This window comes from Oncorhynchus gorbuscha, linkage group LG07, assembly GCF_021184085.1.
Source record: "Oncorhynchus gorbuscha isolate QuinsamMale2020 ecotype Even-year linkage group LG07, OgorEven_v1.0, whole genome shotgun sequence".
NCBI lineage: Eukaryota > Metazoa > Chordata > Actinopteri > Salmoniformes > Salmonidae > Oncorhynchus > Oncorhynchus gorbuscha.
In genome coordinates this window covers 60,048,831-60,070,861 of record NC_060179.1, presented here as the reverse complement: position 1 = coordinate 60,070,861, position 22,031 = coordinate 60,048,831, and the positions used below count along the sequence as shown (strand labels likewise).

The following is a 22,031-nucleotide window of genomic DNA, read 5'->3' as shown; positions in this document are numbered from 1 at the left end:
CCACCTTCTCCTCCCTCCTGAATCCCCCCCTCCTCCCTCTCTGCAGATGACTTCGTCAACCATTTTGAAAAGAAGGTCGACGACATCCGATCCTCGTTTGCTAAGTCAAACGACACCGCTGGTTGTGCTCACACTGCCCTACCCTGTGCTCTGACCTCTTTCTCCCCTCTCTCTCCAGATGAAATCTCGCGTCTTGTGACGGCCGGCCGCCCAACAACCTGCCCGCTTGACCCTATCCCCTCCTCTATTCTCCAGACCATTTCCGGAGACCTTCTCCCTTACCTCACCTCGCTCATCAACTCATCCCTGACCGCTGGCTACGTCCCTTCCGTCTTCAAGAGAGCGAGAGTTGCACCCCTTCTGAAAAAACCTACACTCGATCCCTCCGATGTCAACAACTACAGACCAGTATCCCTTCCTTCTTTTCTCTCCAAAACTCTTGAACGTGCCGTCCTTGGCCAGCTCTCCCGCTATCTCTCTCTGAATGACCTTCTTGATCCAAATCAGTCAGGTTTCAAGACTAGTCATTCAACTGAGACTGCTCTTCTCTGTATCACGGAGGCGCTCCGCACTGCTAAAGCTAACTCTCTCTCCTCTGCTCTCCTCCTTCTAGACCTATCGGCTGCCTTCGATACTGTGAACCATCAGATCCTCCTCTCCACCCTCTCAGAGTTGGGCATCTCCGGCGCGGCCCAGGCTTGGATTGTGTCCTACCTGACAGGTCGCTCCTACCAGGTGGCGTGTCGAGAATCTGTCTCCTCACCACGCGCTCTCACCACTGGTGTCCCCCAGGGCTCTGTTCTAGGCCCTCTCCTATTCTCGCTATACACCAAGTCACTTGGCTCTGTCATAACCTCACATGGTCTCGCCTATCATTGCTATGCAGACGACACACAATTCATCTTCTCCTTTCCCCCTTCTGATGACCAGGTGGTGAATCGCATCTCTGCATGTCTGGCAGACATATCAGTGTGGATGACTGATCACCACCTCAAGCTGAACCTCGGCAAGACGGAGCTGCTCTTCCTCCCGGGGAAGGACTGCCCGTTCCATGATCTCGCCATCACGGTTGACAACTCCATTGTGTCCTCCTCCCAGAGCGCTAAGAACCTTGGCGTGATCCTGGACAACACCCTGTCGTTCTCAACTAACATCAAGGCGGTGGCCCGTTCCTGTAGGTTCATGCTCTACAACATCCGCAGAGTACGACCCTGCCTCACACAGGAAGCGGCGCAGGTCCTAATCCAGGCACTTGTCATCTCCCGTCTGGATTACTGCAACTCGCTGTTGGCTGGGCTCCCTGCCTGTGCCATTAAACCCCTACAACTCATCCAGAACGCCGCAGCCCGTCTGGTGTTCAACCTTCCCAAGTTCTCTCACGTCACCCCGCTCCTCCGCTCTCTCCACTGGCTTCCAGTTGAAGCTCGCATCCGCTACAAGACCATGGTGCTTGCCTACGGAGCTGTGAGGGGAACGGCACCTCAGTACCTCCAGGCTCTGATCAGGCCCTACACCCAAACAAGGGCACTGCGTTCATCCACCTCTGGCCTGCTCGCCTCCCTACCACTGAGGATGTCCTGTAGCTCAGTTGGTAGAGCATGGCGCTTGTAACGCCAGGGTAGTGGGTTCGATCCCCGGGACCAACCATACGTAGAATGTATGCACACATGACTGTAAGTCGCTTTGGATAAAAGCGTCTGCTAAATGGCATATATTATGTACAGTTCCCGCTCAGCCCAGTCAAAACTGTTCGCTGCTCTGGCCCCCCAATGGTGGAACAAACTCCCTCACGACGCCAGGACAGCGGAGTCAATCACCACCTTCCGGAGAAACCTGAAACCCCACCTCTTTAAGGAATACCTAGGATAGGATAACGGATAACGGATAATCCTTCTCACCCCCCCCCCCTTTAAGATTTAGATGCACTATTGTAAAGTGACTGTTCCACTGGATGTCATAAGGTGAATGCACCAATTTGTAAGTCGCTCTGGATAAGAGCGTCTGCTAAATGACTTAAATGTAAATGGTGGAAACCACGCATGCTGAGATTATCCGTTCACCTACTCTGCGTCTCACAAAGACACAGCGGTTGGAACCCTAAATGTCAAATTTGGACTCATCAGATCAAAGGACAGATTTCCACCGGTCTAATGTCCATTGCTTGTGTTTCTTGGCCCAAGAAAGTCTCTTATTCTTATTGGTGTCCTTTAGTAGTGGTTTCTCTGTGGAAATTCAACCATGAAGTCCTGATTCACGCAGTCTCCTCTGAACAGCTGATTGTGAGATGTGTCTGTTACTTGAACTCAGTGAAGCATTTATTTGGGCTGCAATCTGAGGTGCAGTTAACTCTAACTTATCCTCTGCAGCAGAGGTAACTTTGGGTCTTCCTTTCCTGTGGCGTTCCTCATGAGAGCCAGTTTCATCATAGCGCTTTATGTTTTTTGCGACTGCACTTGAAGAAACGTTCAAAGTTCTTGACATTTTCAGCAAAGACTGAAATTCATGTCATGAAATTCATGGACTGTCATTTCTCTTTACTTATTTTTGCTGTACTTCACATAATATTGACTTGGTCTTTTACCAAAATAAGAATCTCAAATATAAAATATATTTTGATTTGTTTAACACTTTTTTGGTTACTACATGATTCCATGTGTGTTATTTCATAGTTTTGATGTCTTCACTATTATTCTACAACGTAGGAAACAGTAAAAATAAAGAAAAACCCTGGAATGAGTAGGTGTGTCCAAACATTTGATTGGTACTGAATAACTCCTGCAGAGATGGAAATATTTGGCTTTGTGCAGGCACTCACACTTCTGGTTGATTAGCAGCAAGCTCCTTGGTGTGTTCCTGTTACAAAGCATGGGGACAAAATGAACAAATATTAGGCCTACAAACTTTTCTGATCCAAACGTAGTTATATAATTTATTACATACACTTTAAGAGAAAATAAGAGATGATCATTCATACAGCCATATTGACTATAAAGTAACATACAGTAACGTCACTTACCCACATGGCATTCTGGACCTGGCTGGCTATGAGCAGCAGTAGTCTGCGGAGGTCTGAGGTTTGGAGGTGTGTGGCGGAATGTTCGACACACACACTCAGCAGGAATGCTACAGTCAACGGCGGCTTGTCTCTATGGACACTCCCCATGGCAACGATTTCCTTGACGACGGCATCCTCGTGCTCCACAACGTAGAGTAGGTTCAGGCCGCGACCCTCAGGGTTGTTTAGGCAAGCTGTGGCCCTTCTAGACCTGACGAAGACCATGTCAGTGGAAACGTGTCTAGTTAAAAAATGTTTTAATGGTGTTAAGAATGAACAAAAATTCAGGAGAGGACCAGACTTGAATGCAACACTTTAATGAGTTGCATTGAGCGCAGCTCCCTAACAACTCAACAAGCATTAGCTGCAACTCATTCCTAATCAGCCTCCCGACCTGTCCTCACTCTCCTTAGTCACCACTACCACCCTACTTAAAACTGACCAAACTAACGTTCTTCTTGTTTGTTCTGCAGCGTATCACGTGGCATGATGCTGTGTGTTTACGAGCTTTATCAAGTTTAGCATCCCGCCTTCTATCTAGTGTCTCTTATGTTCTTCTAAGGATCTCATGGGGAGATTTCCATCACCATAGCAGCCTACTACCACTGCCTGATGATGATGTCTACCTGAGACTCCAAGCCAAACTTTACCCCCCTGGATCCTTCATCTGTAGCTCCCGGCATCATCCAGTCCATTCTCATTCCCCTCCTGAATCCTCATTCTCATTCCCCTCCTGAATCCTCATTCTCATTCCCCTCCTGAATCCTCATTCTCATTTCCTCAATAAATATTCTAAACCCATTTCAATGTCTGGTCCTTAAACTTGTGAATAGTTAAAAAAAAAAATGTCATCCAGTGAGCAGATGTTACCTTATTTCTCTGGTCCCACTAGCTGAGATACAGGTGTTGCAGAGTGCTGGTTCACTAGTAGCGAGTGTAGTGGCCTGGGGCAGAACCTCTGTAGGATCGGGAGAAGAAGTGGGGTCCTTCACCTAAAAACAAAATGCGTCAGAAGTCAAGTTTAACCTTAAAACCTGCGCAGTAAATATCTGTTTTGTAAACACAGAGCTAGAACAAAATTGTTAGTTCTAAATGTTTTCATAAGCTAGGTTTCCATACAATTAGAGACTGATTTATGCAAATATTCTCGAATCGGCATAAATAAAATGTAATTTTCTAACCAGTGGTGTGTTTCCAACAAATGGACTTGTTGCAGATCTGTCACATTCTGACCTCAGTTCTGTTATTATATCTTTGTTTTAGTATGGTCAGGGCGTGAGTTGGGTGGGTTGTCTATGTTCCTTTTTCTAATATTTGGGATTTCTGTGTTCGGCCTAGTATGGTCCTCAATCAGAGGCAGCTGTCAATCGTTGTCCCACAAAATTGGTCCTCTGATCCTTTTCGCTACTCCTCTACGGAAGAGGAGGACGAGATCCATTACAGAAACACCCACCACCAAAGGACCAAGCAGCGTGGTAACGGGCAGCAGCGGCCGGAATCGCAGGACCTGTGCCAACTTCCCGTGCTGACCGGAGAGCGAGAGGGAACGGGCAGGCACCGTGTTATGCGGTGGAGCGCACGGTGTCCTCGGTGCATGTGCATAGCCCGGTGCGGTACATTGCAGCGCCTCGTATCGGCCGGGCTAGAGTGGGCATCGAGCCAGGTGCCATGAAGCAGGCTCAGCGCATCTGGTCTCCAGTGCGTCTCCTCGGGCCGGTGTACATGGCACCAGCCTTACGCATGGTGTCCCCGGTTCGCCAGCACAGCCCAGTGCGGGCTATTCCACCTCGCCGCACTGGCCTGGCTACGGGGAGCATTCAACCAGGTAAGGTTGGGCAGGCTCGGTGCTCAAGAGCTACAGTGCGCCTTCACGGTCCGGTCTATCCGGTGCCATCTCTACGTACCAGCCCTTCGGTGGCAGCCGCCCACACCAGGCTGTCTCTCTATCTCCTTACAGGTGCTCCCGCCTGTCCAGCGCTGCCAGAGCCTTCCTCCTCTCCAGCGCTGCCGGAGTCTCCCGCCTGTCCGGCGCTGCCGGAATCTCCCGTCCACCCGGGACCCGTGGGGAGGGTCCCCAGTCAGAAGTCGGCGGCGAGGGTCGCCACTCTTACGAGGCCACATTTTCAACTCTACCAATTTTTTTTTATCACAAAAACTGTGTTATAGCAAAACTGTGGTATTAGCATGTGTACTCTAGCCAACAGTTCACAAATACAGTGCAGGTAGGCTCGTCTACATGATGAAATATTATGGATAAGAGCTCAAATATTTGTATTTGTCAAACGGAAGTCAAGCATCGATCATCATGTCACCACATTAAGACCCTCGGTATTTATTGGAAAGGAGCATCAAGATCACAGTGCACTCTCATCACCCTGTGAAGTTCCTAACTTAATCGTAGAGGGAGGACCACACAACATATCATCCGTGACTAAGTTTACTTCGATATTATGGTTATTATATCAATATTTGCGCATAAATACTTTCCACTGCCATTTCTCGCATAATTAATTTTAGAACCCACGATGTCAAACAAACAAATGATTTGTTGCCATTTATAAAATTGTACCAAAACTCCCTGTTTCCGTCACAGCAGTAGTGATTTTTCTTATACGGTATGACTTTACTCGCATGAAAACTGTGGATGGAAACATGGTTATAGTGACTAAACATATTCACCTTCTGCATAACAACCCAGGCAGTGGGGTCCTTGAACAAGAATAGGTAGTGACGTCCCATCCCGATGACATCACCTGGACTAAGCTCTGCCTCTTTGGACAACGTCTCCCCGTTCCGTGTTACCATAGCACCGTGGAAGGGACGGAGGCGGATGGTGGAACCTTTATCGTTGTGCTCATGGCGACATAGGCAGCAGTGAAGAGGCAGGATGTCGGGGGCAGAGAGCGGGAAGTCAACCTTTGACCTCTCCTTGTCTCCGCCACCACATCGACCAATCAAAGTGCTTGAACTGTTCAGCAGGTAGATGACGAAGTCCTGAGGAGAAAAAAGAGAGATAATTTGAATTGTAAAATCCCATTTACTTTATTGGGTCAAGACCCTACAGTATATCAACAGTCAACCATCAGACATCATGCAACACGGCCCTTGTGTGTTCCAGCCTGTAAGAAAAATAGAAGTTTAAAAAGGGTTTAAAAGAACTCCAGATCCCCCTGATCATCAACGGAGCCCAACACCCCTTGAAGAACCCATGTATGGATGAAGAGCCTAATGTTCCCCACCAATCTGTAGAATGGCAATTCCACAGTAACGGAATTACACTTTGACTCAGAATTTTCACTTTAAAATGTATGCCAAACAAAAACCATTTATCAACATTTTGCTAACCATACAACTCTATGCACAATGTCTACTTTGAACAATTTACACAGCAGATTTCACAAAACAACACTTACTGAAAGAACTGTGCAGATGCAAATTTTGGTAATAGAATTTGGGTAAAATCTCCCTCAGTATTTCACATTTTTCAAATCTCTGAAACATCTAATCCAAATTAAGATTCAAAGATGTCTGCAGAAAGAATGGGGTGTCGGCTTTGACATGACATCTTGAGTTAAACATTTTTTTGGGGGTTATTGAACTACAGTAGGTGAAATGGATTTACATCTGGTAACAGAATTATGATAATGGATTACATCATGGGGCCCTGATCTGTACAATACAGAAATTCGTAATTATGAATATGATTCTCTTCATGGTGATGTATCCTGAATAGGTACACAAAGGTAGAAATATGCGATATCCTTATTTAGCACATTTCGGATCTATTCTACACACTGGCTATTATTCTAGTGAGCACCATCCCCAAACAAGACCACATTTGGTCCGGAACAGACCATGTCTGAACCAATCATACACGTCTTTGCTTCACAAGTTTGGACATCACAGCTCAGCACAGCAGAGTAGAGTTCAGTACCATACAGTAGAGCTCAGCACAGCAGAGTAGAGTTCAGTACCATACAGTAGAGCTCAGCACAGCAGAGTAGAGTTCAGTACCATACAGTAGAGCTCAGCACAGCAGAGTAGAGTTCAGTACCATACAGTAGAGCTCAGCACAGCAGAGTAGAGTTCAGTACCATACAGTAGAGCTCAGCACAGCAGAGTAGAGTTCAGTACCATACAGTAGAGCTCAGCACAGCAGAGTAGAGTTCAGTACCATACAGTAGAGCTCAGCACAGCAGAGTAGAGTTCAGTACCATACAGTAGAGCTCCAGGAAAGTAGATATGTTCAGCACAGTACAATAAAGTACAGTATAATTCAGCACATACGGTACTCTAATCTAATGTGCTCTACTGTACAGTACTGAAATCGACACTACTGTACAGTACTTTTCTTTACTTTCTTTACTTCCTGTTGAATGCCTAATGAGCAAACGGTTTGTTGGTTTGGAAAGTTTTGAAAGTGTCTGAAAAAAGTGTTCTATTGGAAAAGTCTGGTGACCTACACTACCGTTCAAAATGTTGGGGTCACTGAGACATGTCCTTGTTTTTTAAAGAAAAGCATTTTTTTCTCCCATTAAAACAACATCAAATTGATCAGAAATACAGTGTGGACATTGTTAATGTTGTAACTGACTATTGTAGCTGGAAACGGCAGAGCTGCGCGTAAGTTGACTATGCAAACTATTTGGATTTTTCAGCACATTAATGTTAAAAAAGAAGTGATGCAGTCAGTCTCTCCTCAACTCTCCTCAGCCAAGAGAGACTGGCAGCATAGTATTTATATTAGCCCTTTGACTACAATAAAGAGCAAGATGCGCCGCTCTGTTCTGGGCCCGCTGCAGCTTAACTAGGTCTTAGTGTCACTTGACCACATGGCTGGACAGTAATCAAGATAACACAAAACCAGAGCCCTGTGCAGGACTTGCTGTGTTGAGTGTGGTGACAGAATTTTCCCCCATCTTTACAACCATTGAATCTATATGTTTTGACATGACTGTTTACAGTCTAAGGTAACACCAAGTAATTTAGTCTCCCCAACTTATTCAACAGCCACACCATTCATTACCAGATTCAGCTCAAGTCTAGAGCTTTAGGGAATGATTTGTACCAAATACAATGTGCATTTCAAGAGTCCAATTGTGGCAAGCTTTACACCACTCCAGCTGATGCTTGGCATTGCGCATGGTCTTAGGTTTGTGTGCGGCTGCTCGGCCATGGAAACTCATTTCATGAAGCTCCAACAAACAGTTCTTGTCATCTTGCCATTTTCCTGTTTAAACTTATTGAGCTGGCAGAGTTGCAAAGAAAAATCCATATCTCAGACTGGCCAATAAAAAAAAAGACAGCGGAGTCAATCACCACCTTCCGGAGACACCTGAAACCCCACCTCTTTAAGGAATACCTAGGATAGGATAAGTAATCCTTCTCACCCCCCCCCCCCCTTTAAGATTTAGATGCACTATTGTAAAGTGACTGTTCCACTGGATGTCATAAGGTGAATGCACCAATTTGTAAGTCGCTCTGGATAAGAGCGTCTGCTAAATGACTTAAATGTAAATGTAAATTAAGATGGGCAAAAGAACACAGACACTGGACAGAGGAACTCTGCCTAGAAGGCCAGCATACCGGAGTCGCCTCTTCACTGTTGACGTTGAGACTGGTGTTTTGTGGGTATTATTTAATGAAGCTGCCAGTTGAGGACGTGTGAGGTGTCTGTTTCTCAAACTAGACACTAATGTAATTGTCCTCTTGCTCAGTTGTGCACCGGGGCCTCCCACTCCTCTCTATTCTGGTTAGAGCCAGACTACATAGTTGATGTCTTCACTATTATTCTACGATGTAGAAAATAGTAAAAATAAAGAAAAACCCTTGAATTAGTATGTGTGTTCATCTTTTGACTGGTACAATACCCGACAATGACAGTGTTAAAACATGTTTGACATTTTTGACTCTGCCTATAGCTGGCCATCCGACCAAACTGAGCAACCGGGCATGAAGACCATGGTCAAGGATGTGACCAAGAACCCCAATGACCACTCTGACAGAAGTACAGAGTTCCTTGGCTGAGATGGGAGAACCTGACAGAAGAACAACAGTTTCTACAGCACTCTACCAATCTGGGCTTTATGGGAGAGTGGCCCGATGAAAGCCACTTCTGAGAAAAAGGAACATGACATCACACCTGGAGTTGTCAAAAAGGCACATGAAAGACTCAGAGCATAAAGCAAAATAATCTGTGGTCTGATGAGATAAATTTAACTCTTTGGCCTGAATGCATGGAGAAACCAGGCACAGCTCATCACCTGTCTAACACCATCCCTACCGTGAAGCATGGTGGTGGCAGCATCATGCTCTGGGGATGCTTTTCAGCGGTAAGGACTGGGAGAATTTTAAGGATAAGAGGGAACAATGAATGGAGCCAACTACAGGCAAATCGTTGATGAGAACCTGCTTCAGAGTGCAAACAACCCTTGTCCAGACTGCACAAACATCATTGTCCTGTTGGAAGATTTACAGTCCAACAGGATAATGACCTCAAGCATATAGCCAAGCCAAAGCAATGCTGGAATGGCTTCAGAACAAGAATGTGAAAGTCCTTGAGTGGCCCAGCCAAAGCCCAGACTTGAATCCAATTGAAAATCTGTGGAAAGACTTGAAGATTTCTGTTCACCGCCACTCCCCATCTAACTTAACAGAGCTTTAGAAAATCTACAAGGAAGAATGGTAGAAAATCCCCAAATCCAGATGTGCAAAGCTGATCCAGACATACACAAGACGACTCAAAGCTGTAATCACCACCAAAGGTGCTTCTACAAAGCATTGACTCAGGGGTGTGACTACTTATGTAAATTGAATATATCTGTATTTCATTTACAATACATTTGAAATAAGTTCTAAAAACAGGGTTTCCCTTGATCATTTTAGGTTATTGTGTGTAAATTGGTGAGAGAGAAAAATAAATAATTTATTAATCCATTTCAAATTCAGGCTGTAACAACAAAATGTGGAATAAGTCAAGGGGTATGAATATTTTCTGAAGGCACTGTATGAGCTGAACATAACAGTATGCCAGTGGAAGGGAGAACAGTAGCAAGTGATCCAACAGTTGTATGTGACTACTATGGTTTCCCATTGTAGCCAATTTAATTGCAGAGAAATATCTTAAAGATAGGTGGGTTTTTGGTCATGTAATTACAAGGCATAAGGCAATGTTTCTTAACTCACAGAAGTCACATTATTTCTCCAAAACAAAATATAAATGTTTGTATTAGTTGGCAGGGTTCTTTACTTCAACAAGGTTGTGTTTTGATGTATTTCTAATACTTAGAAAAAAATCTAGAATATATAAAAACAATTTAAGACCCCTTTTCCATCTGTTTGACCAGAAATCAAAGCCTTTGCTTATTGCACATTTTTAGGAGGGAAAATGGTTGAAAATGTATATATGCCTTAATTTCTCAGAAATATTGACTCTTAGCTTTTATTTGACACCCAATTTGACATGCTCCTATGAAGTTCACATGTTGGTGCTCATGGGTCCTATTACATAGAAATGACCAGAGAGAGAGAGAGGAAGAGAGAGAAATTAGTTTTAGAATACCTGGCAGAGCATACAGTATGAGATGAGGTCAATACCAAAACACCTCGCATTCAACTCTTTATTCAGCCTCTATCAATATTAAATGTGTGTTACACATGAGTGAGTTTGAAACTATTATATTTGAACGAGATAAGAAATGGTGAGATAACAAATGGATTACTATGGGAACAATAAACAAATACATTCAAAATCCTAGGTGCTGACGTAAGATTACTTGTGTTGCGTGTGTGTGTATGTATCACCACCCTGAATCCGTTATAGCCCACTGTAATCAGTCAGGAAGCAGTGCCACTGTTGCACTACTCTGTATCCGGATCTGTGTTTTTACACACGTTTCTGCTCACGCTGGCATTTCCACAAAGGATTCTCTCCGCTGTTTGTCCCTAACTGTCTCTGTGAATTTTTCCAGTGGGAAAATGGGATCGCTTGCCTGGAATCTCAGATGTTCCAACTGTAATGTTTACTGTGAGCCAGAGATAGCATGTCAGGGGCGGACTGGGACCAGAACTTGGCCTTGGAATTTCTAACACACCAGTCCATTTTTTTCCTTGATGCCCCCATTATTAGCCAAATAATGATAAAAAGGCCAACTGGGCTAAAAAAAATTGACCAGCCCATCTGGCATTTGCCTGAAATTCCAGATGGCCTGTCCGCCACTGCAGCATGTGATGGAGCATCACCAATGTGTGTGTGTGTGTGTGTGTGTGTGTGTGTGTGTGTGTGTGTGTGTGTGTGTGTGTGTGTGTGTGTGTGTGTGTGTGTGTGTGTGTGTGTGTGTGTGTGTGTGTGTGTGTGTGTGTGTGTGTGTGTGTGTGTGTGTGTGTGTGTGTGTGTGTGCCCAATGCGGTGAGTAAGAGCAGGCAGAGAGTTTGAGGACAAAGTGGAGCCACGAGGGAGAGAATACTGTGATAGATTCTCTGTCCATTGTCTACAGACACCTTGAGAGAATGAGAACATAGTTATCTGTTTCCATAAGGAACAGCAACCTCAGAAAGAGAGGGAGGGAGAGAAGGGTGAGGGAGAGAGGAGAGGAAAGAAAGGGGAGAGAGACAGGGGAGAGAGGTGTTAAAGAGGGGGATTGATGAGACTCAATCTGTGTGGGGTACTCGTGGGGTGAGTGAATGGAGTACTGTGTGTCCTACCTGTCTGTTGCTGTAGCCCTGTAGCAGCAGTAGGTAGGGGCAGTCTTGGGGAGGGTGAATGGAGTAAAGTGTTACGTTATCGTCACTGCTCTCCGTCTCCTCCCTCTCTCTCTCCATCTCAGGGGAAGGACAGAGGGGCTCTGTGTAAGTCTCTGATCCAGGGTCCTCCAGAGGGGGAACATTGGCGTCAACATAGCTCTCTTCATCTCTCTGTTTGAGGTTCTTATCGGGGTTCAATTTGTGATTCTGTTCATGGTCCTGACTGTGACACTGATTGTGGTTCTCGTCTTGACTGGGAGTGTGGAACCCATTGGGGTTCTGACTAAGGGGCTCAGTGGGGTTCTGTTGGTGTCTCTGTTGTGTTTCTGTGGACTGGGGTGAGAGGTCTGCTTCACTCTGGCTCCTCCACAGACCCGGCCCCCGTTCAGACTTATTCTGGCCCCCACATACCCTCCCGCCCCTGTCCTTTTGGTTCCAAGCCCCACACACACCCCTCTCTAGGGTAGAGGTCACATACACACTCCTCCTCTCGATCAGGGCAGAGGAGACTCGAGAGCGGCTCTTCTGGAGTTTACGAGCCTGGGCGTTGATGCCTGAGAGACAGGAGAGAGTTTGGTTATGTGTGTGTGTGTGTGTGTGTGTGTGTGTGTGTGTGTGTGTGTGTGTGTGTGTGTGTGTGTGTGTGTGTGTGTGTGTGTGTGTGTGTGTGTGTGTGTGTGTGTGTGTGTGTGTGTGTGTGTGTGTGTGTGTGTGTGTGTGTGTGTGTGTGTGTGTGTGTGTGTGTGTGTGTGTGTGTGTGTGTGTGTGTGGCTGCCAAAATCAACATGCAGAAGCTAACGTGCAGGAAACAGACTGCAGTGGTGGATATGATGGTTGGGAGAGAGAAACGTTCAACATTAAAATGGTAAAACAGTAAAACACAGGCAGGGGGCTATCATAAGAGTTGGTTTAACCATTCATAAGACAAACACATAACAGGATGCACCTCTATGTCATTTTGCTGTCCCTTCCCCCTAGCAAAGACACTACCCTGGTATCATATCCCACATTAATCAATCAATTAACTACCAGGGAATAAAGAAAACCACTAGTACTACACTAGTACTACACCTGCATTGCTTGCTGTTTGGGGTTTTAGGCTGGGTTTCTGTACAGCACTTTGAGATATCAGCTGATGTACGAAGGGCTATATAAATACATTTGATTTGATTTGAGTACTGCGGACCTTGCAGTCTCCCTATCAGTCCTACCAGCAGTGACCGTGTCCTTGTCTCTTGATCTCTTTTCCTCCACACTGGCTCTCCTCTGGATCTCAAACCGCCTCGCCAAACCCTCCCTGGGTTTCCATAGTGACTGCAGGAGGAGGGGCTTCTCATTGTCACCGACGACCCGGAAGCATTCCGTCTTCCACTGGTGGTCACCCACGTAGCCAATGGAGTCGCAGAGAACATACGACTCCGCCTCTTCCTTGTTCAGACCGTACCTGGGAAATTAAGGGAAGTGAAGCTGTTTATAACAAGGATAGTATTTACAACTAACAACTCTTGGAGGACAATGGGAACGGACTTCAGTAGGCTTAGTGTATGTCTGGTAAACCGTCTCTGCACGCCAAGCTCAGAAACACACCCTGAGTATCTCCATTCTGTTTCTAGTTATAATACAGTATATTAAGTAAGGTGAGAGAGTGAGAGTGAGAGAGGCTCTCAACAGCATGGTTAAATTGGTCAGCCTTCACGGTTTGTGGTTCTCTCTAGAATGTTCCAAAACGCCCATGTAAACGCTAGATCTGGCACACACACACTCAATGCATTATACTGAAAATATAGCCAAAACAAAACATGACACACCACACACACCGGACATGTACAATCAATGCACTATACTGCAGTTATACTAAACAACTACCCTTGAGAACAATATATACATTTGTCTAAATTCTATTCCTTGCATAGCATAGGCTCAACACCAGCGTGAAGGATGTGCAGTAGTCATCTACTTCACAGTGTGCGCTCTGGCATAGTACTTACAGCTCACAGGCCCCTGACACTGGATAACAAGCTGCACATGTCACATCGCTAAAACAATTGCCAAACAAGTTTCATATATGATCAAAGACTCCGTATGTCATTATACAGTATATTTATGATTCTCCAAGTACAGTACTAGTCAAAAGTTTGGACACACCTACTTGTTCAAGGGTTTTTCTTTATTTTGACTATTTTCTACATTGTAGAATAATAGTGAAGACATCCAAACAGTGAAATAACACATATGGACTCATTCAGAAAACAAAAAAGTCTTAAATAAATCAAATACATTGTACATTTGAGACTCTTCAAAGTAGCCACCCTTTGTCTTGATGACAGCTTTGCTCACACTTGGCATTCTCTCAACCAACTTCATGAGTTAGTCACTTGGAATGCATTTAAATTAACAGGTGTGCCTTGTTAAAAGTTAATTTGTGGAATTTCTTTCCTCCTTAATGCATTTGAACCAATCAGTGTTGTAGTGACAAGGTAGGGGTGGTATACAGACATTAGCCCTATTTGGTAAAAGAGCAAGTCCATATTACGGCAAGAACAACTCAAATAAGCAAAGAGAAATGACAGTCCATCATTACTTGAAGACATGAAGATCAGTCAATGCGTAAAACTTCAAGTGCAGTTGCAAAAACCATCAAGCGCTATGAGGAAACTGGCTCTCATGAGGATTGCAACAGGAAAGGAAGACCCAGAGTTACCTCTACTGCAGAGGATAAGTTCATTCGAGTTAACCTCTTGCTCCTACCTGGCACGCAGGCGTCTAGAGCTCTGGAAATGCAAATGCGCTACGCTAAATGCTAATAGTATTAGTTAAAACTCAAACGTTCATTAAAATACACATGCAGGGTATTGAATTAAAGCTACACTCGTTGTGAATCCAGGCAACAAGTCAGATTTCTAAAATGTTTTACGGCAAAAACATAGCACATATTTATGTCAAACCACCACCGCAGACATAGCTCATTAGCATAGCCAAGTAGGAAAAAATATGCAATCAACAAACGCAGGATTTAAAAAAAGATCATTTCACTAACCTTTTGAAATCTTCATCAGATGACAGTAATATAACATGTTACACAGTACATTCATTTTTTTTTCAATAATCTGCAATATATATCCATAAATCTCTGTTTACAATGACGCATCGTTCAAAAAATGCTACTAAAATGTCAGGAGAAATGAAATAGCTCCGGCAGATAACGTCAGCTAACAAGGAATACACATCATAAACTTTGACTAAATATGCATGTTTTACATATGTATAGGAAGATACACTTCTTCTAAATGCAATCGCTGTGTTACATTTATTTTTAACGTTACAGGTTGAGTTCACTAGGCTATACTAGGAGTCGGCGCTCCAAATGTATCATTATGCATCCTCTATCTTGGAGTCGACAGAAACCCAAAATTAACACATAAATATTCCCTTACCTTTGCTGTTCTTCCATCAAAAGACCTGGAAGGGATTATACTTACCAAAACAGCGTTTAGTTTTCAAGTCTGCGTCTTTCGGTTCTCAAAATAGCCACATTTCGGTCGAAATGTAGGCAAAATTCAAGTGGATGCGCACCAAAACGTCGAAAATATATATTATATGTCGAGTAAACTTGTCAAACTATGTTCATAATTAAGCTTTAACATGTTATAAAGGTGTACAGCAATTGTGAGGACGAAGCGAAACACACACGTCTTTTAATCGATCCTGAAGAAAAGACTTCACCGGAGCAGAGCGCGCATAATCGTACACTTTTTTTTGCGTGATCGAGACCTTTCGGCACGCTCAACGTCTCGTGAGCACGCGATTCTCACAATGAGAAGCCCCATTGAAAGCAGGCTTCGCGCTGAACACGTACAGACTGTTCCCAGAGCGGTAGTTGTTTGGGAAGGCGTATACGATGACGTCAAAGTTGGGCCAACTTTTTCCATGACAAGAGAGACTTTGGGAGAATGCATGCCCTGAGACTTCTGCTTTACATAGAGACAAAATTTAAACGGTTTTAGAAGCTTTAGAGTGTTTTCTATTCGATAATGTTTTTTATATGCATATATTAGCAACTTTTGACAAAAATTTATCCTGTTTTATATGGGTACCCAATTCCTCCAGAAGGGGCAGTAAACAGGGGTAGGCTTAACAGGTTTTAACAGCCTCAGAAATTGCAGCCCGAATAAATCTTTAAATCTACCCAAATTCTAAGAAATCTAAGACAACATGCATACACACATGCGCACACACACACTCCTGTACCTCTCCAGTGCCTCTTTGACCAGCTCCTTAGCACTGGAGTGTGTTGTTGCCAGGACGCTCTTGTAGTTTGCCCCCTGGCAGATCTCACTGCCAAAGATCTTCAGAATGCCTGGTGCCGTTATCTGATTGGACAGTTCAGCAGGGTCGTCTGTCATTGATGCATCCCCGGGAGAAACTAGATGGAAACGTCACGAAGAAAAGTAGTGACTACATCATCAGAACTGGTAAGCAAGTGTCTTAATTTATTTTAGGCTGGGGTCGGGGTTAAGGTTTAGACTGCTTGCCAGTCAGATGCTTTCTGCTTAAGCCAACTCGTTTGTCATTGTCAAGGTTAGGGTTAATGTTTATAAAAATACAATTTTGATTAGAAAACGGCATACTTCTGTCATTCGACTCCTTCCAAGCATGGCTAGGGAAGCCAGGTAACCCGGGTAAGGCCATAGCGGTGGCGTTATGGGCGGAGCCTCGCTGGAACACAGCAGACAAGCGGTTGGTATGACGGCGGATACGACTCCTGGATGGCTGTCGGATGACGTCCACGCCCACACTGTCAGCTGACCTGGTACTGGAACCAGAGGAGCCTGACCTGAGGGGGAGGGTGGGGGACACAGATCGAGATAATGAGAAAGAGAGATAAAGGGAGAGAGAAATATAGAGAGAAGTCGCTCTGTCAGTAAGCAATGTTGTCCCACCATACTGTAGAACTCTAATAGAATAGTAATCTAAATCCACTGTGTCACTTCCTCATATCTCTACCCTCTTTGAGAAAGGTATCAACATTGAGTCTCAACTAGACAATACCATCCATCCATCAACAGTCCCCAATCTTACTTTACTGTGCTGTGCTCAGTCTGTTAATGAGATAAAATGGTGTTGTTAGACCTATTTCTGCAACAATCCATGTAAGCTTCTTATTGTAATTGCTCAATGCTTCATTGTTAAGGGAAGTGGAGTTGTTTCTTTCAGATTAACGTTTATAGAGCCCCACAGTGTATGGGTCATAATACCCATAAAACCTAGTGATTAAAACCAGAAATGGTTCCAACCATTTTCTAACCATTCATTTCTCCCATAGGGGAATTTAGAACCACTTCAAACAAGGTCTCTGTTTCATGTAGGTATTTCCTGGCTTGACATTTTAATAACCGTGTAAATCTCTCTCGGACAAGGTGACTTTTATCAATATATTCGTCTCTATTTACTCTCAGATTCGAAAAAAGCTAATTAGCATCAAAATAGACATCATGCAAAACTACAAATCCCTGCAAGCTCCGGCACCTTTGCTGCCAGCTACTACCTACCTTGATCAAAAACTAAATATATATTTTACATTTTCATTTACTCTTCCACATTTGATTTAACTCATATTTGTTGGCTTATTTATGCATTTGGTCTTGTATCTTGTACAGAATACTATCCTAGTAGAAGTCAGATATTTACAATGTGCCATGAATACTAGGCTAGTTTCTTGCCAAAAAGCTAGCTTGCAAGCAACCGAGATGACAATAGCAACATACCCTTATTTTACCAGATCCTCTTCTCCTTTAGCCAGTGAAGATCCATATTTAATCCCTTATGTCTGCCAACAATATGAACGAGGTCAATTCACTGTGTCAGAATCGTTCAATATGAACAATTACAATTCACTGTGTCAGAATGCACTGGTGTATTAAAGCAAAATAGACGAAAGTTGTCTGTTTTTTCGACCAATTGATTGGTAAACATTTTAAAACGTATATTTTCCATATATATAGACTGTGTTTTAATAAAATCAACTATATATATATGCATTGAGCTGGTCTGATGCTTTAAGCGCACTGTTTGATGAAATAAGACGCAGAGATCAACCATCCTCCTCCCACACCTACCTGGCTTTCGCAGATTCTGCCATTACTCTCCTGAAGTTGGCGGTAATAGGCTACATGAGAAGTCGGCAACCGTTCTCATGTGGAATGCCAATTTAAACCAGAACTTGTTTCTCACAAGTCTAGCATAGGTTGTGAGCTCTGCAAACAACTGGTGGCGTGTATTCATGGATGCCAAGGGAAGCCAGGCTTCCCCCAAAAAAATCAGCAAGAAAAAAAAAAAATCTATAAAATAATTGATGTTATGACTCTGCGTTCCATACATTTATGAATTTACATTTGTAGGCCATCTATCTGTTTCTGTCTGGACCAAACGAGTATGACATTATTGCCGCCCCTGACATTATTGCCGCCCCGCATTATTGTGCCCCTGTTCTGAGAGGATGGAAGTTCAATATGTAGCGAGATGTAAAAGGATCATGTTAACTACCGAACGTTACCCATAAGTGGAAGTTAGTCTAGCGAGCAAGCATTTTAGCCAGGTAGCAGAGGACAACAAAAAATAAAAGCGTGTACAGTATGACAAAGTGATAGACTGTTTCATCAACATGACACACACACACACACACACACACACACACACAGAGAAATCAGAACCATGGACAGCCACATCATATTTAGCTTACGTTGATTGGACTAAATTGTTTTTGGTGTCTTTTAGTTGTCACTGTATTAGACCAAGCACATGTGATTTTATGATGTTGAAATGTTGAAGTTGAAATGGTGCTGGAATAGTTTTAATTTGACATTTTTTAACTAGGCAAGTCAGTTAAGAACAAATTCTTATCTACAATGACGGCCTATCCCGGCCAAACCCTAACCCAGACGACACTGGGCCAATTGTTCGCTGCCCTATGGGACTCCCAATCACGGCCTGAAATTGAACCTGGGTCTGCAGTGATGCCTCTAGCACTGAGATGCAGTGCCTTGGACCGCTGCGCTCGGGAGCCCAGTTGAGACAGTTCCTGCTTCCTTTGTGACTTGCGGTAACTCTCCATGGTTTAGTGGTCCGAAAATGGTGGAAACATTAACTTGCTTGAAAATGCTGTAGGTCATGTAACTGTTTGTTACCTGTATTATGCTTTGTGGACTCCACCGGACAGATGTTGCTCTCCGGTTTCCGGAGTCGGACGGTGATGCGGTAAGGAGCTAGATTTGGCCTCATCTTGCGTCCGGAGGCTCTGCAATTGCGTCACACCCACCATACGAAGCCTCCGACCACATTAATGGATCAAGTATAAATGGGCTTTTAGTCTTGGCCTCCGCAATGGGTTAATTCACTGAGCACGAATAAGACAGATGTCTCGTGTGCTATGAAAAATATATAGATTTGCTATGACTCTACAAAAAATTACTTGGTCGACCAACAGCCTACCGCCCAAACAATCAACCAGTCGACTAATTGGGGACATCCCTTCTGCTTTTCCATTTTAGGAATTAGACCAGCATAAATAACACAAAATGTAAAACAGCATATTGTCCAAGGAGCAGAGTTCATCTTGTCAACCAATCAAACAATGTTTTAATGACAACATCCAAGCTGACAACAACTGGGACCACTGGGCTCTACCCACGGTACCCATATTTTAGAGGTTCAATTGGCATTTATCACGGCCAGTGTGTAAGTGCCATTAAATGTGTTACTGAGTCTAAATGTTATCAAATCAGGAGAAGAACAAGTGAAGGAAGGAGCATAGGTAAAATGGAGAGAAAATAAAATAGAGATTTCCAAATATAGTTCCAGTTTGCTAGGGTAGCTTCAAATCAAGTAGTACTTGAAGTAGGATACATTTACATTTAAGTCATTTAGCAGACGCTCTTATCCAGAGCGACTTACAAATTGTTGCATTCACCTTATGACATCCAGTGGAACAGTCACTTTACAATAGTGCATCTAAATCTTAAAGGGGGGGGTGAGAAGGATTACTTATCCTATCCTAGGTATTCCTTACAGAGGTGGGGTTTCAGGTGTCTCCGGAAGGTGGTGATTGACTCCGCTGTCCTGGCGTCGTGAGGGAGTTTGTTCCACCATTGGGGGGCCAGAGCAGCGAACAGTTTTGACTGGGCTGAGCGGGAACTGTACTTCCTCAGTGGTAGGGAGGCGAGCAGGCCAGAGGTGGATGAACGCAGTGCCCTTGTTTGGGTGTAGGGCCTGATCAGAGCCTGGAGGTACTGAGGTGCCGTTCCCCTCACAGCTCCGTAGGCAAGCACCATGGTCTTGTAGCGGATGCGAGCTTCAACTGGAAGCCAGTGGAGAGAGAGATACCTACCCCTCACCCACAGACACAAACAAACATTATCAAGAATGCCTAGCTTCACCATCTACGCTAACTAGCTAGTTAACTAGCAAGCGAGACTGTTGGTTTATAAAGGCCAAAGAAAACTATACATTTCTCATGCATGTAAATGGATAGACAAATTGATGGCTAATGTAGCCATCTAGTCAGGCTAGTCTCACTAACTAGCTAACCATGCTAGATAACATGTATTGTGTCAATTTAAAACTTGCTCAAGATAGCTTACATATTTGTCAATTTATAAAATGTAGCCAATGTATTCATTATTAAATGTTGCAAACATTAGATAGTTAATCCAGAGATTCTTAACTTTGCCTTGATTCGGCAATCTCATCCAGATTATCATGGCCCTGGTGAGTGATGTAAAGCTTGAGACTGTCACACCCTGATCTGTTTCACCTGTCTTTGTGATTGTCTCCACCCCTCCTCCAGGTGTTGCCCATCTTCCCCATTATCCCCTGTGTATTTATACCTGTGTTCTCTGTTTGTCTATTGCCTGTTTTTGGGGGGTTTTTTTGTTCAGAAAACCTACCAGCGTTTGTTTCCCTGCTCCTGCCTGTTTTCCTGCTCCTGTTTTCTAGTCCTTCCCGGTTTTGACCGTTCTGCATGTCCTGACCCTGAGACTGCCTGCCGTTTGTACCTTACCCCCACCGTTTTGGATTATTGGCCCCTACCTGCCCTGACCCTGAGACTGCCTGCCGTTCTGGACCGTTTCCACCCTTTCTGGATGACTGACCCCTGAGTGCCTTCACCTGTCATTTGCCTGCCCCTGTGGTTGTAATAAACTCTTGTTACTTCTACACTGTCTGCATCTGGGTCTTACCTAAACTTGATAGAGACAGGCATTTGTAGTTCTGTATGATTGCCACATCAGCAGCAAATTAGCATTTCATTTTTTAAGGGGGTAAATACTGGCGAATATGTTGATAAAAGTCACCTTGTCCGAGAGAGATTTACATGGTTATGGTCAAAATGTCTACATGAAACACAGTCCTTATTTGAAGTGTTTAAGAAATCCCCTATGGGAAAAATGAAAGGTGGAAAACCATTGGAATCATTTCCATGTTTGACTGCTAGGTATTATGTGTATTACGAGCATTACGTGTATTACGAGCGGAACCTCTAACATTGTACTGTCTTGCCACAGCACAATGAGCCGCAGCACATTAAAACATTTGATTTGTGTACTTATGAAAGGGTCAAGGGGATTGGATATTTTTATTTATTTTTAGAAACGCCCCTCAAGATTAGAGCAATCTCCACTGAGATTGTAAAACTGTAAAATTAGCAGCACAGTAGCACTATATTGTATGTACAATGTTGCCAACTAAATTAGGTTTCTGTTAATCCCGTCCCTATTGCAGAATGCAGCCATTTGAGAGCATGTACTAAAGTCAAATGAATCCACGCCTGCATTAGTCTATGGCAGGCTCGTTTGGTGATTGGAATGTACGCTGTCACAACGAAAGGGCAGCAGAGACCTAAAGTATGTTTTAGCGGGGACGTTTGGTAGGGTGACATCAGAGACGACCTCTCATTCAGGGCAGGTGGGGCTTTCCTGTTTTGCACGTTATTTTGGTATTAATACGTGTCACATATCAGTTTGTAAACAATGTCAAAATTGTATATATATATAAAATTGAGTTAATAAAGCAGTATACAAACATGATCTCTTTTTTTTGTGAAGGCAGTTCCAAAATGCAGGTGTTTCAGCCAAGCTTAGTGCTTTCTGTGATGGTGGGGCAAGCCAGCAGAAAATACGGAGCATTGCACCGTGATTGGCTCAGTGTTCGGTCACTGGGTAGAGCTAGAAAATTCAAGCCC

The 22,031-nt window shown here is 43.9% G+C and overlaps 1 protein-coding gene across 1 annotated transcript in view; it reads right to left on the bottom strand.

Moving 5' to 3' along the window:
• Window positions 1-22,031, bottom strand: part of LOC124040131 (ras-associating and dilute domain-containing protein-like) — a 45,409-nt gene that overhangs the window by 16,894 nt on the left and 6,484 nt on the right. Inside the window, 8 exon segments of the mRNA XM_046357007.1 lie at window positions 2,816-2,853; window positions 3,017-3,266; window positions 3,926-4,047; window positions 5,735-6,049; window positions 11,759-12,351; window positions 13,009-13,241; window positions 16,046-16,220; window positions 16,426-16,631. Of these exon segments, the coding sequence (XP_046212963.1) occupies window positions 2,816-2,853; window positions 3,017-3,266; window positions 3,926-4,047; window positions 5,735-6,049; window positions 11,759-12,351; window positions 13,009-13,241; window positions 16,046-16,220; window positions 16,426-16,631 (1,932 nt within the window).